Here is a 13015-nt window from a genome sequence, read left to right on the forward strand (position 1 = left end):
GCATGTACCTGAGAAATTTCTTGTAGCCAGCATAGTTGTCAAGATGGCACCCTGTGAAAAAAATTAGAACACAAAAGTCAATGTTGCCTATGCAAAATCCTGGACCTAACAAATATAGAGTCTTTGATAACAAATCTTTTCCTGGCCCTACTTTCATTTAGGGGATTTTTGATTGTTTGTTTTTGTTTTTTGGTTTCCCGAGAGTCAAAGGCCTTTGTCTCTCATGATGCTGGCCAGATTCTGATTATCAAATTGCACAGCTGTTTTCCACTGAAGGAAGGATCCACAGCATGTGTTGCCAGGATGATTCTAGTTTTTCACCATAGTTTTGATTCTGGTGTATATTCCATTTCCTAAGACCCCAAAAAATAATAATGAGAGTATTGAGGTCTACATAATTGAAAGCCTTTGCTAGAAGTCATTTTCCTCACATGGTATTTCACTTCTTAGTCTGTCAAATCTACCTCCCGACAAAAATGTAAAATTTCTTACCTTTAGTTTTCTTCTAGCATTAAATTTCTTCAAGCAGTCTACAGTCTCCTGTCTGTGCATCATGGAAGCAACAGTAGAACGTTGCTAGAGGAGGGGGAAAAGAAAGTAACTTAATTAAGAATATTTAAAATACACTAAGTGTAATAATGTCCCTGACTTCATCAAATCTTTATTAATGGTGCTGCACCTGCATGATCAACTTCTAAGTATTCAATTGCTAAAGTTATTTAAAAATAAAATTTTAGTTTTGCCAAGACTACTTGTGGCCAAGACGCAACACTGATACATATAAAGTATAGAAATGGGTTGGGCGTCATGGCTCACACCTGTAATTCCAGCACTTTGGGAGGCTGAGGCGGGTGGATCACGAGGTCAGGAGTTCAAGACAAGCCTGGCCAACATGGCGAAACCCCATCTCTACTAAAAATACAAAAATTAGCCGGGTGTGGTGGTGGGCACCTGTAATCCCAGCTACTCGGGAGGCTGAGGCAGGAGAACTGTTTGAACCTGGGAGGCGGAGGTTGCAGTGAGCCAAGACTGTGCCACTGCACTCCTGCCTGGGTGACAAGAGCAAGACTCTGTGTCAAAACAAAACAAAATAAAAATACCAGAAAGTGTAGAAATAAATATTAATAATTTCTCAAATTATCTTTATTTTAATGTCTTCAATCACATTTCGATTGGGCTGCCTTTCATTTACTTAGTGCCGCATTTATCATCTTAGCATTTGACACATTCAGAAATTTACTGAAGTCTTCAGATTCCCCTCAAATTTCACACTATTTTTCTTAATATTTCTAAAAAATATTCAGACTACTATGACCATTCTTTTATGCCACTAAAACTCTACTCTCAGCTGCCAAACTTCATACTTGCTTCTAAAGTTGCCTAATGACAAATAATTGAACTTTGTTAAATCTTTTCTTCTGGGATACATTTAATTTTGGTGTTATTTTCTTGACCTTGTTCACGAGTATTGTCAATAATTGATACGAAGAATACTCATTCCTTTTGTTACTGCAAGCAATATTTGTTTAATAATCTATGCAATTCAGACTTTGCTACTGAAAATTGCATTTCTTCGCCATCATAAAATTCATTTTCTTAAACACCTTGAGTCAAAAATTCATTCATTCTGAATTTCATCTTTTTTTTGCAAAGTTATTTTAAATCCATAAACAATATATTAAAGGACAGCTTATTTTTCATTTTAGCTCTTGAAGTTTTTGAGAAGTTTTACTTACACAGATCCATGGGTGCTTCAGTGCCTCTGAGGCTGTGATACGTTTGGCAGGGTTGATAGTAAGCATTTTATTGATGAGGTCTTTGGCTTCAGGAGTTACCGTGTCCCATTCCGGTGATGGAAACTTCAAAAATATAAATTTATAAAAAGTTTAAAAAATAGACACACTCAATCAAACAGGGAAGAGTCAACTATATGAATCATTTCCTCAAGTAGTGAATTTCTTCATAAATTTACTTTTTATATAAGTTAAATTGTATCTAAAATAAATAAAATCATTTAGATCTATTCTCCCCCTCTATGTAGACAACTATATATATTAAAGAGTATCTGATAAGGGACCAACATATATACTGAGCTGCATATCACATATGGTAAATACATTTTAAAATTCAGAAAAAAAGAACTTAAGAATCTTCTATTCTCAAAGTATCTCTGCTTTGATCTGAACATGAAATTTTATACAATCTTTCTCATAATTATTTGCAAAACTTAATAAAAGCAAAGAGGTTGCTACATGTACCAATGCCATCGTAATATTATGCCAAGGTTCAAAATGAGGTATTATATACTTTCACAACTTATAAGCAGTAATAGCAGAGGTAATAAAACAGCTTCAATTCCTGTGCCAAAACTGACCTATTAATCATGGCTACTTGGAGTGCTGTAGTGAGAAGAATCTGAGGCTATAGGAGCTTCAGCAAGATTTCATTTTAACCCTTCAAGAAGTTTAATCTGCCCAATTACAAATTTCACCAAAGTATATGAAAGTAATCAAATCTTATAACTTCCCATTATTAATATTTTTTTACAATAAGACTATATAAGAAAGCTACTTCTCCTCTCTTCATGTTATTTTTTTGTACTGATAATAAATTACTTTTATATCATTAGCATGTTTAGTAGAAATACTGTCCTTCAATGATTAAGGGAAATTTATACTACATTAGTTGCAAAATGATAGAATATCAAGTTATTTTCCCAATTCATGAATTTGTGTAGACAATCTTGAAAAATAAAGCCATTGTCACTGTGTCAATGGAATTAGTCTATTTTTGGTAGTTTTAAAATGGGGAACTTGTGACTCACTGGCAAAATAAAGCACGAGAAAAATGATATTGACTCTAATACCTGTAATTTCTTGCCAGCTTAACAATTGTCATTTTTTAATTCCTGAAGCTTATGTTTGGCAGTTGTGAAAGCTTGCTAACTGTTAGGAGCTACTAAAGAAACATGCAAGGCTGTTTCTTAAATGTTGTACAGGTCTTTTGATAGCAAATGAGGGGTAGGTTCAGCATGAAGAAAGGTGAACTTTTTCCTCAGTTTTCTAATTTTCATGAAAGCACTCCTCCGGTATACCAAGCAGTGCATTTTCAGGGCTACGTCTGCCCAGAAAGGGGCTGGTTCTAGTCTGTAAAGATGGTGAATGTGCTAGCTGTTGCCATGTAAATAATAATTTGTTTCAATTACTAGTCTAGGGATAATGGAATGCTTCGAAATTCAAAGAATATACATTTTAAATTCTTGCTAACTGAAACACACATCCATCTAAATAGAAAATTTTATCAGAAATGCACTGAAGAGTTCATGAGACATGATAGAATACAATACAGACATTTTATATTTTCTCCTCTCACTTTCACATAAAGCTTTCAACTTGTGCACAAAAGGTGAACCCAATATTGCTACTCCATAGTTACTCCACTTAATGACACATGGAAAGCATGCCCAGATCCTGCACATGGATTTCCCTAGGGCTGTATGAGAGGAAACCAGAGAAAGTGGTAAATCGTATTTACAAGAATACATATCAAAGGAGAGCAAATTATATCATAAACACAAAGTTAAGCCATAAAGAGAAAGTAGATAAAGACTTCCTCTTCAGATTCTGAACTTAATTTATGAATATGTATATATATATCTACTTTCAAATATTCTAATTAAAAATTAAATATATTAGAATTATGATTTTCAAATTTTTCAATTGTGAAACTCATTCTTCAAATGAAAGCTTGCATAGCATCCCATTAGGTAAACAATACAAAAACAAAAAACAAAACCCAGAAACTGGTATAGTGGAATAATGTTCTATTTGATATGTGATCACTGCAAAATATTGTTGGTATATAATGTAAAATTATGTGATAGGTATTTGAGAATATAATTCAACTGAATGGGCAATAATCATTTTTATAGCAGAAATATTTTAATTTTTATGTTTTTAAAATGCACTAAGATCCAAACATTTTGACAAAGTTCTTCCTCAGAGACTTCACATGACTTTTCTTTTTATCTTAGGAGAGAGTGAGTTAAAAGGAAACATAAGCTGAACACATATGCTGCATTTCTTTTTCCCTTTCCTTAAGAGAGAGGGAAATAATAAGAGAAAGTGGTAAAAATTATAGTTAAAAGAAAAATGAAAAGATCTGGCTCTTGATCAGCAAGCAAAAAACAAACCTTCATCTAAAGTGATATAAATAGTTATTACATACATCATAAGCTCCAGCCTTGATCTGCTGATAGAGTCTGTGTTGGTCTTCATCCCAGAAGGGTGGATACCCCACAAGTAGAATATAGAGAATGACACCTGGAGAGATTACAGTATTAACATTATTTAAGTCATATAGAAAACAATAAATTAAATGTGGCTGATCCACAATGATATTAAGCTGTAGTTGTTAAAACAGAGAAAACTGGATTGTAGGAAAACTTCAGAGAGACGTGTTATGGTCTATTCTAGAGCAGTCTCTGGAAGGTTAATGCTTCTCCTCCTATGCTCCAGAACTCTGACAATGTGTCAGTCAATGCATGCTCCAAAGAATTCTAAAGAGGCATGGAAGGGAAACTCTAAAGATAAAACATATCTGTCATTTAGGGCGACATTCTTTGGCCTCCCTGAACTCTTGTTTATATAGAGTCTTCCTGCATTCTTACCTATATAGAGACTATGATTTTAGTCACTGTGAGGTTGAAGTTCAAAAACTAAGCATGTTATTTATTTCCTCATGCTTGTTTTGATGGTAATTGGGACATTTTGTTGAGTGATGGTGTCCTGGTTATAAACTCACATTCTAAATAACCAGAGTCCCTGCAAATGTGGGTACCACATAGAGACAAAACCCTTTTCTCTTCAGTAGTCTTAGTCTTCAAAAACTTCAAGGCTTCTCAGTCAAACAACTTAACCAACAAGACTACAGAAGAATATACATTATGGGAGAGGAAAAAGGAAGACAAGGGCAAAATGCCACAGAAAATTCTAAGTAATAAACACATGGCTGTAATAAAATTTGCTAAAATTCTTCACAAACTTGTATTTATAAATTAATGAACATCAAGTTTAACTTTTAAAATTAAAAAAAAGTCTGTATTCACAGTTTTTAAATTTCCCTGATATGATATCTGCAGTCTAAATGTCTGAGATCGTTTTGATACAATGGTCTTCTCTGTCATCAAATATCCCTCCTGCCACTTTTCACATATTTTATTGCCCTGCTTAAGGCCTTTGGTTTTTTTCCCTAGTTCATTATCCTGGAGGAAGGCAGTCATTCCTCTGACCTCTCCTGTTTGCTTTTTTCTTGCTATGTTTTCTTAAGCCTGGGAAACCTGAGAAAGAAAAGTAAGACAGGTGACACTTTGCCAGGTGTACTCTGAGACTTATTTTTTCCCTTATCCAAGGTGGTCTCTGTTGGTCTCTGTACCTAGGAGATCTATCTCTGCTCCTGTCCACCAGTCTGGACATCTTTATAAATAGACACTGTTGCAGCTGAAATGGTTTTTAAGCAATGGTTTAATCATCTTAGAATTTTAGAGCCTGCTTCAGGAAGATACAGTTCATAAGAAGATTTTTCAAGTCATGTGAATCAATACAAGGGTAAAAAATTTTAAGCAACATTCTTAAGGAAAAAAAAAAAAAAGACCATGAAGAAAATCACAGTATATTGGTACCCCACCTTCATGACATAAAAATAATTTCTCCATGCATCTAATGAAAATGATGATAGTAATGATGATGATGAGTGTTGGTGTTCTCAGGATGCAAGCAGAAAAAAAGCTGTACCTGAGTAGTTTTAGCCCTCAGCTATATAAGATTCCAGGAGGTTAAGGAGAAAATTTGCTTTGTAATAGTGATAGTTTCCATTGAATATGAACATTTTCCTAATACACATCTGTAGTTAGGCTGTTATAAAATTATAAATCAGTCGCACAACTGAGACATTTAGCATTTTCAACATAGGCTGTTTGTCCTTATGAATTATGTCTGCACTTGACAGTTGATGTGGTGCTTCTCTGGGAAGAGGAAGCTCACAGAGGGCTCATCCCATGAGAAAAGCAGCCAATATGTAATAGATGCCCACAATTCAGTTGTTTGATGGAGGAGTGTCTACAAAAACATGTACTTTAAATAAAATAATAGCATAAATGTGAAGATTTAAAAAAACACTTTTAGGCCCAAAGACTTAAAGAAAAAAAACATATTATAGGTACTATTGAGTAGCCTGATGTGAAATTGTCAATGCCTATTTAAATAAACACTGTTTTGTAAGTTTACTTCAAGTTGATTATTAAACGAGCATCTAAAACCTTTCTGATTTATGCTCTTTTGCAGTTCTGTTTTCTGAATGTATAGAACAAGTATGAGACTCATGGCATAAGGATAATGTAATATTAATACATTTTATTATACATAACATTTATTCAGAGTTTTGTGTGCTTTAGTGCATTACTTCATTTAATCCTTGTATAATGCTATGAGGTAGATATTGTTGTTATCTGCATTATATTACAGATGAAGAAACAGGCTGAGAGGTTAAGTAACTGTTTCAACCACAAGCAGGACAGACATAATGATGCTCTAAACATTCCCTGCAGCCACTTTTTCTTTATCTATGAACTTCAGTAGGAATGGTAATATAAAATTTAAAACTTTGTGTTGTCTAACTGAGAGACCTTGACTTACTAGCAAAGATGTCCATTTGGTCCTATCTTACATGTTCCTTGCAGCTACTTTTTCCTTCAGCTAGGTCCACTAAACAAATGCTTATTTTAAAAGTGTTTGTTGCTCTAGGCCGGGCATGGTGGCTCACACCTCTTATCCAAGCACTTTGGGAGGCCAAAATGGGCGGATCACCTGAGGTCAGGCATTCAAGATCAGCCTGGCCAACATGGTGAAACCCTATCTCTACGAAAAATACAAAAAAATTAACTGGGCATGGTGGCACATGCCTTTAGTCTTAGTTACTCGGGAGGCTGAGGAAGGAGAATCACTTGAACTCAGGAGGCGGAGGTTGCAGTGAGCGGAGGTTGTTGAGCCAAGGTTGTGCCACTGAATTCCACCAGTCTGGGTGATAGAGTCTTGTGACTCAGTCTCAAAAATAAAAATAAAATAAAATAAAAGTGTTTGGTGTTCTAATTGAGAGTTCTTGCCTCATGAGTAAGCCTAATTTCCCTTTTTTAAAAATAAACCTAATATTGTACCTTTTTTCTATGTCAGAGAAAAAAAAAAAGGAAAAAATCACTAGCTCTTTTTCTCTGCCCATATACCTGAAGTACTAAAATCATTAAGAGTCAATGAAGAAGTCTTTTTTTTTTCTTTTTTGCAAGAACACTTCAGGGGTGAGGATGTGCCTTCAAATGTTGGGTGTCTCTCATGACATTAGCAGCCTTTGATGATTACTGCCTACATAATTTTACTGGGGCTGCAAAATAATGATGGCAAGCCATGGTGGCTCACACCTGTAATCCCAGCACTTTGGGAGGCTGATGTAGGATTATCACTTGAGCCCAGGAGTTCAAGACTAGCCTAGCCAACATAGGAAGACCTTGTCTCTCCCCAAAACAGAAAAACTTAGCCAGGTGTGGTGGAATGCACAGCCAGTCACAGCTACTTGGGAGGCTGAGGCAGGAGGATCATTTGAGCTCAGGATTTGGAGGCTGCAGTGAACCATGATCACATCACTGCATTCCAGCCTGGGCAACAGAGTGAGACTCACAAACAAACAAATAAAATGATGATACTCTAATTATATCACGCTTTCTTTAGACTAAGAAAATCTTACTCCTTTTCCACTTGATTGGTCTAAGATACAGTTCATATGGGAAAGATAGGCCAATTATTTATTTATTTTCCTCTTTACTAGCCAGTTTTTAAAATAATGCATTGGGTCCCCAACATCCCCAAAGGTTAGGACTTCTGTTGAATTTTGATTATCATTATCAACTCCTTGATTTAAACTTATTTGATGTATTTCAATCTATTACTGTTATTTTTCTCATTGATTCTCAACTGCCCCATCTTTGGCTAGTGCCAGCCTGAAGGTGGCTCCTGCATCTGTTAATATAAACTCTGTGGTCCTTAATAGTTTTTCTTTGTGGTATGACAAGATGCTCCTGGATCATCTTGCTTTTTTCCTGTTCTAAACTTGAAATCAGCTGCTACTACAAAAAGTTCTGGTTCCTTTTAATGGTAAATAGTATCTAGAGACCAAGATTGAGTACTTACATGTGCTGTCTTGGAGCTACAGGTTTCTTTGAAAAAATACATCAAGAAATAAGGAGAGAGGAGAGAGAATGGAGCGAAACTTACAAATTAAAAATGACTAAGAGATCTAAGAGACCAAACAAGATTATGACATGAGAGGATAAATAGGAAAATGACTAGATATTTTGATGCTATTAAGCAATAATTATTAAAATTTTAAAACTAATATTACTGTCATATTTAGAGTCCTTTTCTTTTCTTTTTTTCTTTTTTTTTTTTTTGAGATGGAGTCTTGTTCTGTCGCCCAGGCTTGAGTGCAATGGCGCGATCTCAGCTCACTGCAAGCTACATCTCCCAGGTTCATGCCATTCTCCTGCCTCAGCCTTCTGAGTAGCTGGGACTACAGGCGCCCGCCACCACACCCAGCTAATTTTTTTTGTATTTTTAGTAGAGACAGGGTTTCACCGTGTTAGCCAGGATGGTCTTGATTTCCTGACCTCGTGATCCGCCAACCTCGGCCTCCCAAAGTGCTGGGATTACAGGCTTGAGCCACCGTGCCTGGCCTAGAGTCCTTTTCTTTTAGAGATATACTTTAAATTATTTATAGATGTATTGATACAATGTTCAAATTTGGTTAAGATAATATTGGAGTGGGAAATGAAAGGGAGGAAATAGATGAAATAGTCATCAGTTTATTATAGTATTCTCTCCATTTTATGTTTCACATTTTCCATGACAGTTAAAACTACTTTTAATAGAGTTGGTTCCATATAAAGATAGATGTTAAAACTAGTTTTCATTATCTTATGTATATATTTATGCTTGGGAGATGCTAGAGATGTCTGGTTAATAAGACTTTTGAGAAGTATTGATTACGATCAGGTAGAAAGACTACATTATCAAGAACATTCAAAATTGATTTTAATAAAAGTTAAAGTTAAAAAAGTTGCTAAACTTATAATTTTGTTAATAATTAAACATTCTAAATGCTGTTCTTACAAAAGGAGAGATGAAGAAGGAATGTTGGACAACTCTGAGAAGGTAGTGGGGAAGTTAATGGAAAAATCTAATTAAGACAGTTACTGAATATTCTAAGTAAATAAAGGGGTACATTATAAACTTAGAAGCAAAATGCACGTGGAGTTTGGAAATACACAGTTAATTACATGAGTGTTAAGTATGGCTCTATCTTACCTTGTTATAATACGATTAATAGAAAATCATCATACATTTCAAGTAGAAAAAGTGCTCAACTAACAGTCTGTGACCTAAATGGCCAATGAAGGGTAGAACAAAGAGCTAGAAGGTCAATGCCAGCAAGATAGGAAGGCATGTTTAACAGGATGGAAACTATCTATGCCATGTAGTAGGAGTGGCAAACTGACAGGACTTCTGGCAGCAGGCCGGGATGAAGGCCTGCACCTGTACTGTGTGTGGGGTGGGGTGGTCACCAGGGGAGCAGCTGTGTTCACGTGTCTGACAGGTACAACTACTATATAAGAGCAAAAGCATTGCATCACGTGTTCTTTTGATTTTTTTAGAGAAGCTAGAAACTGATAGTTTTTATAGAAATTACTTGCTAATAAATTATAAAGATAAATAATTAATGTCAACACTCCTAAGAATAAAATGTCCACAAGTCTGACTAAGACAGCAGACCGCCTGCAATGCAATGGATAGAATGTTTGTATGGCTTTCAAAATTCATATGCTGACATCCAAATCCCAATGTGATGGTATTTGGTGTGGTGGGGCCTTTGGGAGATAATTAGTTCATGAGGATGGGTCCCTTATGAACAGGTACAGTACCCTTTTAAGAAGAGGGCAGCTAGCTAGCTAGCTCTTACTACCATGTGAGGATACAACAAAAAGCTGGCAGTCTGTAACCATCAAGAGCGCCCTCACCAAAACCTGACCTGACTATGGTCGCACCCTGATCACAGACTTTCAGCTTCCAGAACTATGAGAAAGAAACTTCGTTGTTTGTAAGACACCCAGTCTATGTGACTTTGTTATAGCAGCTTGAACTAAGACTTCACCTGTTTGCAACCTCTGACATATCCTGTAATAAACCTAAAAACTGCTCTCCTAAAGGAATCTGTAATTAGCTATGGTAGTGTTGCTTAGCTTTGATGTGGCATCAGCATCACCTGGCAAGCTTGTTAAAATGCAAATTCCTGAGCCTCACCTCAGTGAATCTGTTTTTTAAAAATTATGCTAAAAAATACCTAACATTAAATTTAAACACATGACATTAAATTGTACATTAAAAAAGGCCCCACGCAGTGACTTTAAATTGTACATTAAAAAAAGGTCCCGCACACTTGCAATCCCAGCACTTTGGGAGGCCAAAGTGGGCAGACTGCTTGAGCTCAGGAGTTTGAGACCAGCCTGGGCAACATGGCAAAATTCTGTCTCTACAAAAAGTAAAAAATCAGCTGGGTGTGGTGGTGTGCACCTGTAGTACCCACTACAGGGGAGGCTAAGGCAGGAGGATAACTTGTACGTGGGAGGTGGAGGTTGCAGTGAGCTAAGATTGTGCCACTGCACTCCAGCTTGGGCAATACAGCCAGACCCTGTCTCAATAAATAAATACATAAATAAATACTACATAACATAGATTTTTTTTTGTTTGTTTCGTTTTTTAAAGATAAGGTCTCATTCTTTTTCACCCAGGCTGAATTGCAGTGGCATGATCATGGCTCACTGCAGCCTCAACTTCCCTAGCTCAAGGGATCTTCCCCAGCTTAGCTTCTCGAGCAGAGTAGCTAGGACTACAGGTGTGCGCTACCATGTCAGGCTAATTTTTTCTGTTTTTTAGAGGTAGGGTCACACTATATGTTACCTAAGCTGGTCTCAAACTCCTGGGCTCTAGTGATTCTCCCACCTTGGCCTCCCAAAGTGCTAGGATTATAGGCATCAGCCACCATGCCCAGCCAGATGTACAAGTTTTAAGTGAATAGTTTTGTAGTACTAAGTACATTTACACTGTCATGAAACAGATCTCCAGTTTGTTTTCATTTTTCAACACTGAAACTCTATATACATGAAACACTAATTTCCCCTTTCTCTCTAATTCTTGGTAATCACCCTTCTATTTTCTGTTTCTACGAATGTGACTGTTTTAATATTTCATATGAGTGGAATCATGTAGTATCTGTGCTTCTGTAAGTGACTTATTTTGCTTAGCATAATGTCCTTGGGGTTCATCCATGTTGTAGCATGTGACAGAATTTCTTTCTTTTTTAAGGCTGTATAATATACAATTATACGTATAAACCACATTTTGTTGAAGCTATTTATCCGTCAATTGACATTTGGGTTGCTTCCACCTCTTGGCTGTTGTGAATAGTGTTACTATGATTATAGGTGTACAAATATTTCTTCAAGGTGCTGTTTTCAACTCTTTTGGATATATAACCAGAAGTGAGATTTGCTGGATCCTGTGACCCCAGAGAATCTGATTCAATGATCCCGAGGTAGATCTCGGGAGGCTGCACTTTAGGTCACTCTGAACCATGTGGTTTGTGGCTCACAGTTGGAAAAACACCAAGTTAGGGAAACCAGACATAGTAAATGTAGAGAAATTTAAGACAGTGTATAAGTTCAGAGTAAGAGAATATTGGTAAAGACTATGATTGGGAGTAAGGCTCCATGAACTGAAGACTGTTGGAGATGTGGGTCATAATGGATGAAGGCAGAAGGCCTCTAATTTGGAGGCCTATCTGTGATTGGCCAAGTATAAGGTAGTCTCAGAGCTGGTAATAGTAACAGAATATCCAGTAGGCTTGGGATTTCAAAATGATTACAGTACCTGATAATGACTTACCCCAGCTGAAATATGAAAAGGTTAAACCCCAGAAAACACATCATTGCTGAATGTAAATTCACCACACAAGAAAAGGAGAAACATGTTCCATAAAATTCCTAAGGTTTGTCCAAAGTCAAGGTACATTCTGTTACAGTCACTAATTTATTATCACTCATAACTGTTGAGACTAATACATAAGTAAGGTAGAAAAGTAGCAAGACAACACATATGTGCATAGGGTGGGGGAGAGACCCATGTTATAGGCTTGCATTTATTTATTTATTTTTAGGCCAAATTGTAGAACAAGCTCTGTTAGAAATTTGTGATCCAGTGACATCTACAAACATTTCCTCATCCCATTAGGAATTTATGGAAGCAGTTATACATACAATTAAGTCATAAAAATCAATTTACTGCTGTTAATGGCAGAACACAAGGCTATGTTCTTGCTTCATTAATGTTTATTATTTGCTTTCCAGTAATGGACTATTTGCTTCCAAACAGAGAGTACAGGTCAGACCACACCCTGTGTGAGATCACAAAAGCAAGGTAATGCTGGTATTCGAGATTTCCTGTGTGCAGATAATTGCATGATTCTAATAAAAATAATGTACAGGCTTGTTTTAATCATTATACTAATACCCTGCTTCACTCTGCTCTGCTGTAATGAGGGTTCAGAGCTTAATTCGTATAGAAGGCTAGCTGCTATTCTGCTAAATGGCTTGTTTTGCATTTCTTTTGTTTTCTGAGTAGTGTCATTTTTTTACCAATCAACCCAGTGTCTACTCTAGAAAATAAGTCACCATTTAATTGGCAAGAGACAGTGCTAATAAATGGTTGAAAAAGAGTTTCCCTCAGGAAAAGCCACAACCTAAAAGCAACCAAATAGTGTGTCCATCACTGTGGTGGTTATTACAATGGCGATGAGTAAGGGTACATCATCTTACAAATAAAGTGAATTAATGTCACTTTCATGTCACATGAATAAGGTG

The 13015-nt window shown here is 36.2% G+C and overlaps 1 protein-coding gene across 50 annotated transcripts in view; it reads right to left on the reverse strand.

The window, feature by feature from the left end:
• CAMK2D (calcium/calmodulin dependent protein kinase II delta) overlaps positions 1 to 13015 on the reverse strand; it is a 305845-nt gene that overhangs the window by 56875 nt on the left and 235955 nt on the right. For all 50 annotated transcript variants that reach the window (XM_045392801.3, XM_045392793.3, XM_065545414.2 and 47 more), the window contains 4 exons: positions 4228 to 4322; positions 1737 to 1859; positions 493 to 576; positions 9 to 51 (listed from right to left, as the gene is read on the reverse strand). In XM_045392801.3, the coding sequence (XP_045248736.1) occupies positions 9 to 51; positions 493 to 576; positions 1737 to 1859; positions 4228 to 4322 (345 nt within the window). The remainder of the gene's footprint in view (positions 1 to 8; positions 52 to 492; positions 577 to 1736; positions 1860 to 4227; positions 4323 to 13015) is intronic.

Source organism: Macaca fascicularis, chromosome 5, assembly GCF_037993035.2.
Source record: "Macaca fascicularis isolate 582-1 chromosome 5, T2T-MFA8v1.1".
NCBI lineage: Eukaryota > Metazoa > Chordata > Mammalia > Primates > Cercopithecidae > Macaca > Macaca fascicularis.